General features: G+C 38.7%; 3 protein-coding genes and 1 pseudogene across 3 annotated transcripts in view; 3 read left to right on the top strand and 1 right to left on the bottom strand.

The window, feature by feature from the left end:
- On the top strand, positions 8,370-9,948 carry LOC104791157 (annotated as a pseudogene).
- Positions 10,352-11,529, bottom strand: LOC104791156. Its single transcript, XM_010516975.2, has one exon. The coding sequence runs from the start codon at positions 11,136-11,138 to the stop codon at positions 10,578-10,580; it is 561 nt and encodes a 186-aa protein (XP_010515277.1). The 5' UTR covers positions 11,139-11,529; the 3' UTR covers positions 10,352-10,577.
- LOC104791155 (UPF0160 protein MYG1, mitochondrial-like) lies at positions 11,841-13,643 on the top strand. Its single transcript, XM_010516974.2, has 5 exons — positions 11,841-12,195; positions 12,402-12,548; positions 12,872-12,991; positions 13,126-13,197; positions 13,284-13,643. Exons 1-5 carry the CDS (start codon positions 11,962-11,964, stop codon positions 13,506-13,508), a joined length of 798 nt encoding a protein of 265 aa, XP_010515276.1. The 5' UTR covers positions 11,841-11,961; the 3' UTR covers positions 13,509-13,643.
- The window catches only part of LOC104698993 (molybdate-anion transporter-like), a 12,809-nt gene continuing 10,365 nt past the window's right edge, over positions 15,512-17,955 (top strand). Inside the window, exons 1-6 of the mRNA XM_019246344.1 lie at positions 15,512-15,751; positions 16,215-16,359; positions 16,459-16,627; positions 16,964-17,234; positions 17,348-17,613; positions 17,706-17,935. Coding sequence (XP_019101889.1) covers positions 15,601-15,751; positions 16,215-16,359; positions 16,459-16,627; positions 16,964-17,234; positions 17,348-17,613; positions 17,706-17,935 — 1,232 coding nt within the window. The 5' untranslated portion in view covers positions 15,512-15,600. The remainder of the gene's footprint in view (positions 15,752-16,214; positions 16,360-16,458; positions 16,628-16,963; positions 17,235-17,347; positions 17,614-17,705; positions 17,936-17,955) is intronic.

Genomic DNA, 17,955 nt, shown 5'->3' with positions numbered 1-17,955 from the left:
AATTATGAGACTAATATAAATCAAATACAATTGAATTGGTCTTCATAGTCAAATCAACAATTTATAAGTCCAAACTAAATTAATTAAATAATTGAGAAATTAATGAATTTATTTAATTAAATTTTCAATATGAAATAGACTATTTGCCCACATACTTTAAGCTTAAATTAGATGCATAATGGATTAACAAAATATTGAATTCATAAGTAGTTATTTATTTGGATAAGTTTTAAAAAACTTTAATTTGTTACCATTACCCACAAATTCTATTGGTATCCACATGACCATGAACATATGGATTTGATGTTGTCGTTGTATCCTAAACCCTAAATCTCTATAACTTGCAAATTCAGTTGGTATCCATATGACTACAAATATATGGATTTGATGTGTTGCTAGTACCACATTTATGGTCATGTGTTATGGGTTTGATAAGAAACTTTGATTTGTTACTAATACACACATTTATGGTCATGTGTTACTAGTACCCACAAATTCTATTGGTATCCACATGACCATGAACATATGGATTTGATGTTGTCGTTGTATCCTAAACCCTAAATCTCTAGCACCCGCAAATTCTATTGGTATCCACATAACCATGAACATATCGATTTGATGTTGTCGTTGTATCCTAAACCTTAAATCTCTAGAACCCACAAATTCTATTGGTATCCACATGACAATGAACATATGGATTTGATGTTGGGGTTGTATCCTAATCCCTAAATCTTTAGAACCCACAAATTCTACTGGTATCCACATGACCATGAACATATGGATTTGATGTTGTTGTTGTATCCTAATGTAGAGTAGTTCATCTAAAATATAGTAATATGGATCTTCAAATGTCGAAAATATAAAATCATAATTTATTGTATAAAAATAAATAGATAATTTTTTGATAATAACTAATTAAAGTGGCAACAAAAGAAAAGTAAGAGTAAAAGAGAATAGAAGAGGGAGAGAGAAAGAGAAATAATCAATTAAAAAAAACTATCCTCCGCTATTTTTTGTTTTTACTCCAAATCAAATACAAATTTAAAATTGTCCAAAAAAATAAGTCACATATGCAAAACACATCCAAAAGTACACCTTCCATCCAAAGTGGGTGTAAGTGTAAGAACTTTGATCCAAAGTGGGTGTAAGTGCAATTGACCCTATGCAAAACCAACAAACACACCCCCAAAAGTACACCATACTCAAAAAGTGGGTGTAGATGGAAGGTAGTTTGAGAAAAGTAGGTGTGTGTGCAATTTTCCCTTATATATATATATATCCGTATTGATGTACAATATCACTGAACTGGCTAAATATTTTGGTTTGACAATTCATATATCCCGGGGGGATTTGATTCTTTTGAAAATCTCAACCATTGAATTTATTCTTGGATTCTATTGATAAGATTTGTGAGGTCAATGATATATTCTTAATTGATTTTGGAAAGGACGACACATCTATTGATATCGGCAAAATAGTCAGTTTTCAAAATATTTTTAGTACACTAGTTAGTTTACTATTCAAAATTAGCAAAATACCATAGTTTCACTATTTGTCATTATTTAGATTCTATTGGCATATCCGTGGAATCTAATAACTAATTTTTTTATAAGTGTAAATTTGTTATCTATAATATAATATTGTTATCTTTATTGTTCTAACGCCCATATCCAGCACCGGTAATGGGCAAGTGCAACAAATGCATTTATACAAGGACAAATAAATTTAAGATCCAGTTTTTAAAATTTTACGTTATTTAAATATTTAATTTCAAAACTAATAGAAATCTATATCTAAAAGGCCTCAAGTTATATTTTTAAGTTTTATTATAGAACCCAAAACTAATACACAAATAAATAGGTCCAAATTAAAATAATATAAGATTGTTGTGAACTATATTATAAACTAGGAGGTAACAAAAATCAAAGGAGAAATGATCTAGAGAAATAAATGTTGATTTAGAGAGAAGCTAGAGAAAGAACTAGAGAGAAACTAGAGATATAAAATGACTTCTTATATTTCTTCTTCTACTGTACATAATTCTTATTTATAGAGGAAAGAGACAAAAAGAGGTTTAGAACAAGTGGCGAACAAGTGTTCCAAATGTTATGGCATAATGAGGGACACATGATGTGATGGATACATACATATTTTACAACAAAGATGAGTTTTTTCCATTTAACTTGATTGTTTGTTAAAAAATGGAATTTTTTTTTGTTGTTGCACCGGGTTATGCCATTGATCAAACCAGGCGTGTATGTCCTTGCCTTCTCATTGACACAGCTGACTCTATATCTTGCCTCTATGAGTTTTGAAGTGGAAAGCGAGTCAATGAGTTCATTTACACATGGTGGGATACTGGGATTGCGTGCAACTCCTAACCAAATAACATGCTCATCAGCTCACATCCATTCCGGTTCTAATAAAAAATAAAATAAAAATAATCTCATTCTGTCAGGTCAATTCTCTTGAATCTTCGTTATGTGCTCTTCACACATGCAACAATATCTTTTCGAACACATATTTTCGTTTCTATAGCAGCCACACAACTGTTCTAAACTCAATCCACCTATATTTTAAACATAGTATTGTTTATTGTTTGTCACCTCCATCATGTTGATGTAGTGTATACACCTCTTTCGTTCTGGACTTCGTTTGGTTTTTCTTTTATTCATGGGCTTTTATTTTTAGTTGTCGGTTTAATTCTTATTGGAGAGTGGAGGTTTTTTCCACCTCATCTCTACTTAGAGTTTTCCTTATTTTAATTCTAAGCATGATACCCTAGATATCGTAGGAATTATATATAGGTTTGTTAAGTCTCTTGGAAAATAGGAGCTTTTGATATTTTAATAACATAGAAGAATTATTCTTCCTTTAAAGTCTTCGTAGCTTGTTTCTTGTTCCACAAGTCATCAAGTTCTTAGCACGAGCATCTCGTCTCTTCATTGAATTGATTCTTCTTTTCAATTGATTAGCTTGACTACTCGTTTCCTTAATATTCTGCTGCACTAGTTGGTATCAGATTCGAATCGATCTACACCATGCCTCCTAAGAAGAGTCTTCAACAACAACATGACGAACAACTCGACGTGATGCGTGACATGTTTACAGAATTTCAACAAAGCATGCGTGAGGAGTTCCGCACTTCTGTTGAAGCAACGGTTCGCAACGTGCTTGCACAGCAACGTCCTCCTGCCTTACACCACCGTGACGAAGCAGTCTTCAGGGACGATGATGATGGTGATGTCAATCCGTTTAATGGCCATGAGCAGCAGAATCCGCATCGTGCAGTTATCACCGCCCCACCTTTTGATAACCGCCGATGGGAAGCTGGGTTCAAACTTGATCTTCCAGAGTTCTCTGGTAGCCTCAAACCTGAAGAATTGTTGGATTGGCTCAGTACTACGGAAGAGCTCCTTAATTTTGAGAACGTGCCTAGTGAGATACGTGTTCCCCTCGTTGCTACTCGTTTCAGAGGTCGTGCCTCTGCTTGGTGGCAGCAGACCAAATCACAACGTGAACGTGACGGAAAAGAGCGTATTGCGTCTTGGGAGCAGCTAAAATCCAAGATGCACAAAGCGTTTCTTCCGTTTAACTACTCAAGGACGATCTACACACGTCTTCAAAATTTGAGGCAGGGGTCTCGTTCTGTTGACGACTATGCAACGGACTTTCTCTCTTTATTGACGAGAAACAATTTGCTTGAAACAGAGGATCAACTAGTCTCACGCTTCATTGGAGGTTTACGACAACAGCTTCAAAATACGTTGCTCCAGTTAGCCCGTCGTATGTCTCTGAAGCACATCAGCGTGCAGTACTTATTGAGCAGTCCATGCGTGGAGTTACTTCGCCTTGGTCCTCGTCGGGTTCTCGTTCTCGGAATTAGTCTGACTTACCAAGAAACGTTGATTCTGTTTCTGATCCGGGGAGTCAGCCACGTTTGATGGACGGAGGAGTTTCTCAACCTTCAAACACACGACCCTCACCCTCTAAGTGTTTTAATTGTGGCGAACCTGGACACCGTCAATCTAACTGTCCTAAAGCTGGTCGACGTGGGTTGTATGGAGATGAGGAGCCTATTTATGATGATTACAAGGATGATAGTGAAGCTCTTATTTGTAACATGTGGCTGGCAATACAGGGGTGTCATTGGTGATTCGTCGTAATTTTCTTGCACCTCAGGTACTTGATGAATCTTGGCTTCGAACTAACATATTTCGTTCTTCTTGTACCATTCGCGGCAAGGTTTGTCGTTTTATTATCGATTCAGGGAGTTGTACGAACGTCATCTCTGAGGAAGCTGTATCCAAATTGGTGTTGTTTGCTGAGCCTCACCCTGCACCTTACAAATTGATATGGCTTAATTCGAAAACAGAGTTACGTATTTCTCGGCGTTGTCGTGTACCGTTCTCGGTGGGCACTAGTTACAAAGATTTGGTTTGTTGTGATGTTATTCCGATGGATGCATGTCATCGCTTATTGGGGCGTCCCTGGCAGTATGATCGACGCACTTCTCATGATGGTTTGCCAATACTTATACCTTTCTTTATGAGAACAAGCGTATCACGCTTCTGCCTACTCAAGACGCGTCGGCTCAAATTGTGTCTAGTTCGGAACTCGCCCCTCCACAACCTGTGACTTCCGCAACAAGTCCGATACTCTTCTTACCAAAGTCACAAATGCTACGTGAATTACAATCTGCTGATGTGGTGTTTGCTTTATTGCCGATGGCGTTAACAATCTTACCTCCAAGTACCATTCCTCAAGCGTTTAAGACGCTTCTTGCTGAATTTTGTGATGTTTTCCCAGCTGATTTGCCCACAGAGTTACCTCCACTTCGCGATATACAGCATTGTATTGACTTGGTCCCTAATGCGTCGCTTTCGAACCGTCCCCATTACCGAATGAGTCCTATGGAACATGATGAGTTACGTAAACAGGTTGAAGATCTGTTAGCTAAGGGACATGTACGTGAAAGTCTTAGCCCTTGCGCTGTTCCGGCGTTGTCGATTCCTAAGAAAGATGGAACGTGGCGTATGTGTGTGGACAGCCGTGCGATCAACAAGATAACTATCCGCTATCGCTTTCCGATCCTGCGTTTAGATGATTTGTTGGATCAAATTGGCAATGCTTCTATTTTCACCAAGCTGGATCTCAAGAGTGGCTATCATCTAATTCGCATACGGCCAGGAGATGAGTGGAAGACCGCCTTTAAATCACGTGAAGGCCTGTTTGAGTGGCTTGTTATGCCGTTTGGGTTATCTTCGTCCTTTTATAGGCAAGTTTGTGGTTGTTTATTTTGATGATATTTTGATCTTCAGCTCTTCTCTTGACGATCATATCTCGCACTTGCGTGATGTCTTGTTGGTCCTCCAACGTGAAAAGTTTTATACTGCATCGAAGAATTGTACATTTGGCGTGGATCAGGTTCTTTTCCTTGGCTATGTTGTCTCCACAAATGGATTATCGGTCGATCCAGCAAAAGTAGATGCAATCCGTTCTTGGCCAACTCCGCGTTCAGTCTCCGATGTTCGTAGTTTTCATGGTTTGGCATCATTTTACCAGAGATTTGTTGCTCATTTTAGCAGTATCATGTCCCCCATCACCGACAGTCTTAAGCAAGCACAATTCCAGTGGTCTGCCGATGCTGAGCGTGCTTTTACTCTTATTAAGTCTAAGCTTACTTCAGCTCCGGTTTTAGCCTTGCCAAATTTTACGGTTCCTTTTGAAGTTCATTCTGATGCCTCGAAGACTAGTATAGGCACTGTTTTGAGTCAGCATGGCAAGCCCATTGCTTTCTTTAGCGAGAAAATTGCGGGTGCTCGTGGTCGGTATAGCACTTATGATGTTGAGTTATATGCGGTGGTTCAAGCGGTTAAACATTGGCGGCATTATCTCTTTCACAAGGAGTTTGTTCTCTTTACGGACCATGATGCTTTAAAACATATGGGTTCTCAAGAAAAAGTTTCGGCTCGACACGCATCTTGGTTTGCCTATCTACAACAGTTTACGTTTGTTATCAAACATAAGGCGGGTACTTTAAACCAAGTTGTTGATGCTCTTAGTCGTCGTCACGCTCTCTTAGCCATACTACATGTGTCTGTTCCAGGTTTCTCTATTTTGCCCGAGCTTTATTCGACAGATGCATTCTTTGGTAAAATGTGGCGTGACATTCATGCTGGGTTGAATTCGGAGTATTTTCTGTTTGATGGCTTTTTGTTTCGAGGGAATAAGTTATGTATTCCTGAATGTAGTATCCGGTTGCAAGTGATTAAAGAACTTCATGGTGAAGGTCATGTGGGCAGAGATCGAACGGTTCAGCTTGTCATGGCTTCTTATTTTTGGCCAAGAATTCGGCGTGACGTTGAACGTTATGTCTTGCCTTGTGGTGTGTGTCAAGCTGCGAAGGGACATGCTTCAAACGTAGGTCTCTATATGCCTTTACCAATACCAACTCAGCCGTGGACAGATATAAGCATGGATTTTGTTCTTGGTCTTCCTCGAACACAACGCGGCAATGACTCCATCTTTGTGGTCGTTGATCGTTTTTCCAAAATGGTTCACTTTGTCGCTTGTAAAAAGACTACCGACGCTTTAAAGGTTGCTACCTTGTTCTTTCGTGAAGTGTACAAGCTGCATGGATTGCCTTGCTCTATTGTGTCTGATCCTGACTCACGATTTCTTAGTCATTTTTGGCGATCTTTGTGGCGAATATTGCGTACTAGTTTAGACATGAGTTCCGCGTATCATCCTCAAAGTGACGGGCAGACGGAAGTCACAAACCGTGCTCTCGGGGATCTTCTATGGTGTTTGGTCGGTGATAACATTCGCTCATGGGACAACGTTTTGTGTCAGGCAGAGTTTGCCCATAATCATGCTGTGAATCGTTCTACTGGCTTCAGCCCGTTTCGCATTGTCTATGGTTTGATTCCTCGTAGTCCCCTCGATTTGAACATTGCACCCGATCGTACCCGTGGCCATGGCAGAGCGTGTGATTTGGTTGAAGACTTTGTTGAGCTTCATCGTCAAGTTCGGTCCAACTTAGAGGCTGCGAGTGCAAAGTATAAGACAAGTGCGGATCTGCATTGTCGGGATCTTCAGTTTAAGGTGGGTGATAAAGTGTGGGCTGTCCTTACTAAAGATCATTTTCCACCAGGTACTTATAATAAGCTCAAAGCGAGGAAGATAGGTCCGCTTGATGTGCTAGAGAAGATAAACAACAATGCTTAACGTCTTCGGCTTCCTCCTCATATGAAGACAGCCGATGTATTTAACGTCAAACACTTGGTTCCTTATTTGGGTGATGATGATGTGGACGATGTGGAAAATTCGAGGACGAATTTTTCTCTTACCCTGGAGGACCTGATGTAGCGTATAAACCTCTTTCGTTCTGGTTTTTCTTTTATTCATGGGCTTTTATTTTTAGTTGTCGGTTTAATTCTTATTCGAGAGTGGAGGTTTGTTCCACCTCATCTCTACTTAGGGTTTTCCTTATTTTAATTTTAAGCATGATACCCTAGATATCGTAGGAATTATATATAGGTTTGTTAAGTCTCTTGGAAAAGAGGAGCTTTTGATATTTTAATAACATAGAAGAATTATTTTTCCTTTAAAATCTTCGTAGCTTGTTTCTTGTTCCACAAGTCATCAAATTCTTAGCACGAGCATCTCGTCTCTTCATTGAATTGATTCTTCTTTTCAATTGATTAGCTTGACTACTCATTTCCTTAATATTCCGCTGCACTACATGTCCCTTTAACTAATACCACCAAAAAACAATGGTTTTTTGTTTTTCTCAATCAACACGGCAAAGAGAAATATTTTGATTAGCAAGGAATGCTAAAAAATTCTCCAAAAATATGGAAACTCATTATTGCTTTCAAATATGCACAACTAAGTTAAGTTTTGGGTATGAAGACAACACAATATACTATTATTTGAAGGAAAAAAAACATTATTTTTATTCACAAAGAGGAAATATTTGATCATGTAATTCAATTCTCAAATTCCGCAAGACACTAGCTACAACAATGTTTATAATAAAAGTTTCAGCTAAATCAGACTACATATTTTATGCAGCGTCGTTACCATGAGATTTTGAAAGAAGGTATATGTAAATTTTCTATATGAAAAATCCAAGCTTTACCCTCGCGCGTTATCATGAATATTGATTATTGTAGGATTCTTCTCAGAAAAGAAAACTTACGTAATATGACTGGCCGTTTACTTGACTTAGTAGCGTGTAGAAATTGGCAACAAGATCGCTCGTTAGAATATTCAAAGAGAAAAATACGCCACCATGCACTTTGCAGTCTCTATATAACAGTACCTTCTCATGCTCGTTTCTTTGCAACCAAGTCATATAAAATATAAACCAAAGCTTTATATCAAAACATTTCAGAAACGTTTTCTCTAGCTAGCTCTCTAGTAGAATGGCTTCGATCTTTTTCTTTATTCTAGCCATTCTTTTGAGTTCGAGAACTTCGGGAGCCACATCTCGTGGTGGGGGGCTCTTTGAAGCTTCTGCCGTTGAGAAACATGAGCAATGGATGTCTCGGTTCCATCGCGTTTACTCACACGATGCTGAGAAAGCGAGTAGGTTTGAGATTTTTAAGAAGAACTTAAAGTTCGTTGAGAGCTTCAACATGAAAACGAACAAGACATACAAGTTGGATGTCAACAAGTTCTCCGACCTCACCGACGAGGAATTCCAGGCGAGGTACATGGGGCTGGTTGTGCCGGAAGGTACTTCATCACTGGATTCCCACAAAACCGTGTCATTTAGACATGAAAATGTCAGTGAAATCGGTGAGAGCATGGATTGGAGACAGGAAGGGGCCGTTACACCGGTTAAGGACCAAGGACAATGTGGTATGTGGTTTAAACAACTCATGTGACATTTTGTAAAATAGCAAGATTACGGATCAAAACTGCATCATACTTTTTAAGTATATACATACGAAAATCATATTATTCTTTTTACAAAAAAAATTAAAAAAATTCATATCATTCTGAAAAGTTAAAACACATGCATAAATCAATGAACCAATTTATCCACATATTTCATGAGTGTGTGACCAAATAAACGATTTAAAATGTATATGAAATTTACTACTACTGTATTACACTAAAAATATAGAACCTTTTTATTTTTTACTGAAATGGAACAGGATGTTGTTGGGCTTTCTCGGCAGTGGCAGCAGTGGAAGGCATTATGAAGGTTTCGAAAGGAAACCTCGTATCGCTGTCTGAGCAACAACTGTTGGATTGCAGCACAGAGAACTATGGATGTAACGGAGGGATAATGTGGAAGGCTTTCAAATACATAATAAACAACCAAGGAATCACCACAGAGGATAGCTATCCTTACCACAACAAACCTGTGACTCAACTCATTCTGCTGCTGCAACCATCAGCGATTACGAGACGGTTACCCAAAATGATGAGGAAGCATTGCTTAAAGCGGTGTCTCAACAACCTGTTTCCGTTGCGATAGATGGGTCAGGAGCTGCGTTTAAGAAATATGACGGCGGGATATTTGACGGAGAGGACTGCGGGACGAACCTGACTCATGCAGTTGCCATTGTTGGTTACGGGATGAGTGAAGAAGGGATTAAGTATTGGTTGTTAAAGAACTCATGGGGAGAAGATTGGGGAGAAAATGGTTACATGAGAATCAAGAGAGACGTTGATGCGCCTGAAGGAGCGTGTGGTCTGGCCAAACTTGCTTTTTTATCCACTTGCTTGATATCCTTTTATATATCATGTAGATGGGTTTGTTCAGAGTACTGACAAATACCCTATATATATCAATAAGTGGCCTTTTGCAGTCGCATGATATATTTTGGACTTTGGAGTTTTTCGTTTATAAATGTATTTTGAAAGTTATATATGTTGGTGGAAGCATGTATATCACTGGTGTAACGAATATAAAGTTTTCGCCAGAACAAGAAAACATTATTTCAAAAATAGTAATTTATTGTTTCACTCTGAGCACCCGCAAGGGCATCGCCGATCCACGTCTAGTTCCTAAATCGAATGGTTTGTAGCCATGCAACCTGAAGTTACTTACGTACAGGAAGTTACAACGTTTTCACGAAATTTGATTAAGTAGTTTGAGTATTTGATATTTCAGTATTGGCTTGGAGAACTTTGATAATTGGTTCAACCAGATTCAGATTCAATAAACATAGCATGCACCCTTATAAATTTTTAGAAGCAGACCATATATTGATATATATAATCCATGGCTGATTACTTGTTTGTGCTGTGTGGCCAAACTCGCATCTCATCCATGCCAAAAATTATTTATATTATAGTTTGTCTGTATATACTACAATAAAGATGAAAAAAAATAAGACGCACTCCATTTTTTAAAATAAAAAAATATGTAACAAAGAAAAGATAGAAGTACAGATAACGTTGACTGACCCTATTTCCCCTCTAAATAACAAACAAAAAAACACTGTTGTATGAAAAATTTTGGATTTTTTTTTTGAAATAAATCAGAAAAATACTATAATCGATTGAATAATAAAAGAGAACAAAAGCTAATGGGTTTAAAAAATGATAGGCTTTCATGGCGTCTTGTTCTTCTTCCTAAGAGGAGGAGGAGGAGCAAGAATCTTGCCAGCATAAATCGCAATATCCGTCAACATCTTCATGTTCCAATTCGCATAAACCATAGGCGTCGGATAAAAAAAACTCGTCCTACACATGGAAATATTCACAAGCGCAAGAGCTTGATACGCTCTCATGAACCTATAGTCTCGTAAATACAAATACTTCAACGCGTTGTCTAAATGAGCATCCACCAACTTATAAGCTTTCCTACAAGCATCGAACTCTGTTTTGTCTCTACGATCTTTCGCTTTCGGAAGAAGAGTACCTTCTATGTTATCTAGCGTTTGTATCGCGTTGATCCAAGCTTTAGCCGCGGTTAGTTTCGCGATTGTTTTGATCGAGGTTTGTCTTCTGATTAGCTGTGACGTGATTGCTTGGTTGCAGAACTTGAAATCGATTGTTTGTTTGCAGATTCTGTTGATTAGGTTTTGTGTTGTTGGATCAGGGACGACGGAGATTGAAGGTTTGAAGGTAATGAAGATGAGAAGAGAGATAAGTAGGTGAAAATAAGCCATTTGCTCATAAGGTGTTTTTTGATGATATTCTCAAGAGTCAAGAGAAAACTAATTGGGTAATATCATATTTATACATTTTTTTCTCTCTATAGAATGTAACGAATACGTTCCAAAACGTAGTTGTTAACCTTCTATCTTATGATGTTATCTAATAGTAATCGCTGTTTTGTGATTGTAGTGAGATGAAGAATGAATGAATCATGAAAAATTATATATGTTTGGTGTGATTTGGTTGAAGGCGATAATGGTATTGCTTATAGACCACATTTTCTCAATTCCCTTTGGTTTGAAGTCTTTCCAAAGTAAATTGGGTTGCATTTTTTGTTTTAATACTATTTTTGTCATGTTAGTTAAATTTATTTGTTACGAACAAACTTATCCAGATCGTGAGAGTGTTCATGTATAATCCAATTTTTTACGCAATTATGACTATAATACATTGATGTTTTGTTGTATTGTCATTTGGATTTTAATCATGATCGTTTTATATGTATGATTCTTTTAAGTGTTTGTATTTAAAGGGTCCCATGATTAAAACAATACATTTGGTATATAAATTAAATAAGGAAACAAACAAATTTGATATCCCAAATGTGAGTGTGGTAATCAACCATGTTGGTAGGTTTACCAAAGATCATCAACTTTAATTAAAAAAAAAAAAAAAATCCCAAGAAAAAAAATTCAGAACTCAAAAGTGTGGAAATTTATAAAATTCAAACGGCGTCGCTGCATCAAATCCCAAATTCAAGAAACGGCGACGTTTACAGTCAAGCTTAAACCCGCGAGGTCAAGGGTTTAGTATCTTGATTTCTTCTCATCAGCCATGTTTGGGTCGAGAGGTCTCTGCTGCTGTAGCAGAATCTGGAATCATTCTCTGTTTCTGAAACGTTCTGGGAGCTTCCGAGCTAGTTTCGCGACCAATTCCGTAGTAGCGAAGCAGAAACGGGTCGGGACGCATAATGGAACATTCCACTGCGACGAAACCTTAGCTTGTTTCATCCTTCGTCTTTCAAATAGATTCTCCGATGCTCATATCGTACGAACCAGAGATCATGAGGTACTCTATTTCTTCAATTCACAATGTATCTGACCCTACACCTATGTGTGAATTTTGAATCTTTGGATCCAGTTTTATATATTTTTTTTTCGAAATTTCCGAGAAAATGGTTAATTTAGCTTGAGGTTTATGTAAACTTGTTGAATTTTTCGTCAATTCTATATTTTTGTTAATTGTTTCAATAATTGATATGATTTGGTTACAAGGTTTTGGAGAAGCTTGATGCGGCACTTGATGTTGGAGGTGTGTATGATCCTCAGAGTGAACGTTATGACCATCACCAGAAAGGATTCACTGAAGTGTTTGGGAACGGGTTTAACACTAAACTCAGTAGTGCTGGCCTTGTTTATAAGGTAAATGAAATGGCAGTATTTTTGGAGGTTTTCTCTTCTTCTATAGTTCTATATCTCATTCACTTACATAGGTCATTTGGTTCTTATTCTTCTTGGAAAAGAGGTGCAACTAGTGAAAAATGGCAGTACCCAAACCAAAACTAGTTTGGTAATTACTTGAATGAATCAACCTAATGAGATGCTTTTAGTTTTTACAACAAATATTTCATTTCCATTGTTTTATCAGAACTGATCGGTATAAAGAATATGTTTCCCTGCCTCCTGCCTATTTGAGTATAAATCGAGAATACAGCCAGAACGATCTAAAGCTACCTGTTTGACAGTGTGTTCATTTTCACGCGAAATCGTGGTTACCAGCTCGGTCAATTGTAATGGAGTGTCTTGCAAAACGGTATGACATAGACTCCACTGGAGAAATTATGAAGCTCAGTAAACAATGCCCAGTAAGTTCTAATGAGCTCCTTAACATATATCATCCATGTCGTGGTTTGGGGTTATAATTTCTTAGAGGTATTAGAATTGATGAAATGGTGGGATTAGTTTTCAAAGTTATATAAGAGTGTTGTGAAATCGACAGTGGAAACTCCATATATTCGAGCTCGAGGAAGAAATGAAGATTGATCCTAACATAAAATATGTTCTTTACCAGGTACTACCGGGCTTTATGCAATGATCATATTATGTTGTAAACATGATATCTCTTAAGCCAATGAGTGTATATGTGGGTTTGTGCAGGATGATAGAAGTGAAAATTGGAGAATCCAAGCGGTTTCGGTTACACGAGACAGGTTTGAGAGCCGTAAAGCTTTGCCCTTATCATGGAGAGGTCTAGAAAAGGAGAAGCTCTCTGAGGAAAGTTCAATTCCAGGATGTGTTTTTGTGCACATGAGTGGTTTCATTGGTGCAAACCGGACATATGAAGGTGCCTTAGCGATGGCAAGAGCCTCTTTGATGGGTTAGAGTCTATGCATAACCAAAGATTAGTTCTTTGGATTGAAATGGGTCCTCTAAGTGGCCAAGTCACAAAATCATGAAAAACAGTTTTCGTATTAATTTGTTTGTTTTCTATATATATATGAAATTTCTATTGGGAAATGAGAAGTGACCAATAAGAGACATGAAAGTAAGTCATCCCAACATTTGCCGTCTAGCTAGACGTAGAACAACCATTAACCACCATACGAAATGCCTTAAGACTTGAGAGAAAAACAACACCATGGGCCAAGTACTCTTCTTCTTCTTTTTCTTCTTCACGTCCTCAGTTTTTGCACTTTCGCTTTGGTTCCTTCCTCAAGACTTACAAAGCCATGACGACGAAGATGATTGCATAATAAGCAAAATCAGTTGGCAGATTCACCAGCTTCACCGCATGTATCCTCCTGATCAAGTGCCCCTAAATCTGCAAGAATTAAGCTTTCCCAGAGGATGGTGTCTTGTTGAGGAGAAGAATATGAAAACGGCCGGAAAAGGTTGTATCCACTCTGAGGTCGAGGGAAGCCTCTCAGATCGCATATGCCCAAAATATTAGCTGGGGGTGAATTCTTAGAAATCAACCGAGACATAAGCGACATGATGTGTTTGGAACCTTGGGGGACATGAAGAAGAGTGATTCCACTGGAAGAGAGCGCTTGAAAGATGCATTCAGGTATGCGTGATAGATGGCCAACGGCAGTGATGGTGAGAGAACCAGAGTAGCCATATTGCTTCAAAAACCGTTTAATGCACAGACTGACCCGACGAACATCAAAGCCAGGGAGAACCGGAAACCTATTGATGTCCCAAAAGACAGATGTTACAGCGACAGCCTCCTCAGGAGTAGCCATCTCTGGTTACTTCCTCACCATGGTGGGAGGATTCTCATCCTCCTCCCTGGATATGTCTTTAAATTTTAATGATTGGAAAGGAAGGTAAGCTAACCTCTGCTTGGAAAAAAAAATGCAGGGGAGAAGTAGTTAATGACAAATTAAAAGAGTATTGACATAACAAGTTTCTGCTTTGGCTAAGATGTGCTTAATTACCGCTTGTAGATGTTCTAGAGAAGAGAGATGACTATTTAAACTTTCAAAGCCTTGGCCACGAGAAAGATGTTTGCATATCGAGCAAAGCCAGCTGGCAGACTCATCCGTTTCACTGCACGTATCCTCCTCCTCAAGTGCTCCTGATTCTGCCAGAATTAAGCTCATCCAGCTGATGGAGTCTTGTTGAGGAGAAGAATATGAAAACGGCCCAAAAAGGTTGTATCCACTCTTAGGGCGAGGGAAGGCTATCGGATCGCATATGGCCAAAATATTAGCTGGGGGTGGATTATTACGCTTACGCATCCACTGATGCATGTAAAACGAGAGGCTTGAGCAACCTGTTTCAGACGAAACTAAAACTTCAAACTCTCTATTCACGATATCCATTAATGGCATGAGATGAAAAGATAGATACTAACCAAAGGGGGCGTAATAAAGATTGATTCCACTGGAAGAAAGAGCTTCAAGGATGTCAGGATGGACGTTTGTTAGTATGCCAACGACGTTGATTATGAGAGGACCACAGTAGCCATGTTTCTCCAACAGCTTTTTAATGCACGGACGGATCCGAGTATCCGACGAGCATCAAAGCCAGGAGGAACCGGAAACCGTTTGATATCCCAAAAGACAGATGTTACAGCCACAGCTTCCTCCTTCGTAGCTTTCTTCATCATTCAAGAACGACTCTTTCTATAACCTGAGAGAGAGGGAGAGAGAGATACGCAGAGTTGGTTAATTCTCAAGAACGTCTAGGGTTTGGAAATCCCTTGCCGAAAAAGTAAGGGTTATGTGATTTTTATTTCATTACAATTACTATTTATTGAAGTAAAAGTAAAATAAAAAAATAAAAAGGAAATAGTGAGACTCACCGACTGATGAAGCTTACGTGTACGGTAACCGCGTCGTAGAGGATTAATTGAGTTGGTATGGTACAATCGCGCATACCACTCCGTGACATTTTCCTTCGTCTTCTCGGTGGCTCTTCTTAACTCTTTAACTCTGAGAGTGAGAGGGAGAGATAGAGAAGCTCAACAATGGAGGTTTTCTACTACTTGGTGTTCGGAACTATGACTACCGTAGTGGCGGTGCTGGAACTGAGCAAGACAAACAAGGATCGGATCAACACTTCGTCTTCCTTCAATTCTTTCAAGAACAATTACCTCCTCGTTTTCTCTATTATGATGGGTACGTCTCTCCGCCTATTATCGCTCTTTTAGAATTCATTAATTAGCGGAATCAGCTCTGTGATTGATTGATTGATTTGATTGATTCATCGCCAGCTACAATTTCGATTGATGTTTCTTGTCATGGATCTGATCTAAGCTATTCTGTGTGTGTGAGAGAGAGTTCAATTCTCTAATCGTCATCCACTTTTGTGCTAGATCGAGTCCAGAAACAGATACGATTGTTTAGATTTGTTGTTGTAGCTCATACGAAATCTGGTCTTCGATTTGAAATTTTGTTATTAAGACGACGCTTTGCTTCTTCCCGAATCTGGTATCAGTGATTGACTATAATCTTATGTGATCCGGTTTGATTAAATGTGTTGTAGATCAGAGATTTCGATGAGGAAGATGATGGTAGTATTTTGTTGTTGTTGTTGAATGCTGATATGTTTGTGTTTATATATATGATTATGTTGTTGTAGCTGGGGACTGGCTTCAAGGTCCTTATGTGTATTACCTTTACAGCACTTATGGTTTTGGAAAAGGAGATATCGGTCAGCTATTCATTGCTGGTTTTGGTTCATCGATGTTGTTTGGAACCATTGTTGGATCTCTTGCTGACAAACAGTGAGATTTTTTTCCTTTTTAAGTTCGAATCTGTGTTATCAGAGGAGAGCTATGTTTAGGTAACTAATATCCTTGGGTGTGTGTGTGTGTTGGATTCAGGGGTCGAAAGAGGGCATGTGTTACATACTGCATAGTTTACATACTAAGCTGTGTCACCAAGCACTCTCCACAGTACAGAGTTTTGATGGTTGGCCGTATCTTGGGTGGTATTGCTACATCTCTCTTGTTTTCAGCATTCGAATCTTGGCTAATTGCAGAGCACAATAAGGTCAGCTGTAACTTTTATGCATAGTCTGTCTAGGTATTCGATTTGTCCTTCTTTAGTTTGGTTCCTACAGGAATTCCTTTAGATACTTTGTTACTGGTTTCATGGAAACATATCATTCCTTAGCTTGATGAAGGCCACAGTTAAGATTAGTAGTTCTTGATGACTGTAAATTTATAGTATCTAAAAACATGCCAAAGTGTCTAGACCATGCCAAAATTCACTTGCAATCTTAGCATTGTGGATAATGAAGAAAGTAAAGACTTATAGCCTTTTAGAGCATTCACTTAGTTGGAGCCATGACCTGATGTGTTTTCTCTTCTCTGAACAACTATGCAGAGGAACTTTGAGCAGCAGTGGCTGTCACTGACATTCTCTAAGGCTGTTTTCCTTGGGAACGGTCTGGTCGCTATTCTCTCGGGATTGTTCGGCAATCTTCTTGTTGACACTTTTTCCTTTGGTCCTGTCGCTCCCTTTGACGCAGCTGCGTGCTTTCTTGCAATTGGAATGGCTATCATACTGGCAACATGGTCTGAGAATTTCGGAGATCCATCTGATAGCAAAGACTTGCTGACTCAGTTCAAAGTTGCTGCCATAGCAATTGCTTCAGGCAGGTTCAAATTTAGCGTTAAAACTGTTGATTGAGAGGCTTCAGTACATCCAATGGAATTTGCAAGCTATGTTTTCTGATTATCTCTAACACAGTCTATGATGATTTCTCAGATGAAAAGATTGCATTGCTGGGTGCTATTCAGTCTCTATTTGAAGCCTCAATGTACACCTTTGTTTTCCTCTGGACACCAGCTCTTAGCCCAAACGACGAAGAAATCCCACATGGCTTCGTCTTTGCAACCTTCATGTTGGCCTCAATGTTGGGAAGCTCACTTGCAGCTCGTCTCATGTCTCGCTCATCTCTCAGAGTCGAAAACTATATGCAAATTGTCTTTCTAGTCTCCGCTGCATCACTTCTTCTTCCCATTACAACAAGTGTATGTCTCAGAGTTATGAAGCTTCATTACTACGATTAAGTTTATACTATCTTTCATACGCACATTGATCCTATATAAAATTTGTGGAGCAGGTCCTGGTGACGCCATCAAAGGTGAAAGACGAACGCTTGTCGTTAACTAGCTCCATCCAGCTACTTGGTTTCTGTGTTTTTGAGGCTTGTGTAGGAATATTTTGGCCTTCGATAATGAAGATGAGATCACAGTATATACCTGAAGAAGCACGAAGCACCATAATGAATTTCTTCCGTGTTCCGCTCAACATCTTTGTCTGCATCGTCTTGTACAATGTAATAAATCTCATGTCTCCGTCCTCTTTAAACA

Source organism: Camelina sativa, chromosome 6, assembly GCF_000633955.1.
Source record: "Camelina sativa cultivar DH55 chromosome 6, Cs, whole genome shotgun sequence".
NCBI classification, from domain to species: Eukaryota; Viridiplantae; Streptophyta; class Magnoliopsida; order Brassicales; family Brassicaceae; genus Camelina; species Camelina sativa.
Note: the sequence above shows the minus strand (reverse complement) of the source record. Positions and strands in the feature narration are given on the sequence as shown.

Bases quoted from the DNA above. Each gene is read 5' to 3' on its own strand.
- LOC104791156 (XM_010516975.2), bottom strand. From the start codon at position 11,138: ATGGCTTATTTTCACCTACTTATCTCTCTTCTCATCTTCATTACCTTC.
- LOC104791155 (XM_010516974.2), top strand. From the start codon at position 11,962: ATGTTTGGGTCGAGAGGTCTCTGCTGCTGTAGCAGAATCTGGAATCAT. The intron at 12,196-12,401 runs GTACTCTATTTC...TTTGGTTACAAG, and splicing joins TACGAACCAGAGATCATGAG to GTTTTGGAGAAGCTTGATGC. The intron at 12,549-12,871 runs GTAAATGAAATG...CCTGTTTGACAG, and splicing joins GTGCTGGCCTTGTTTATAAG to TGTGTTCATTTTCACGCGAA.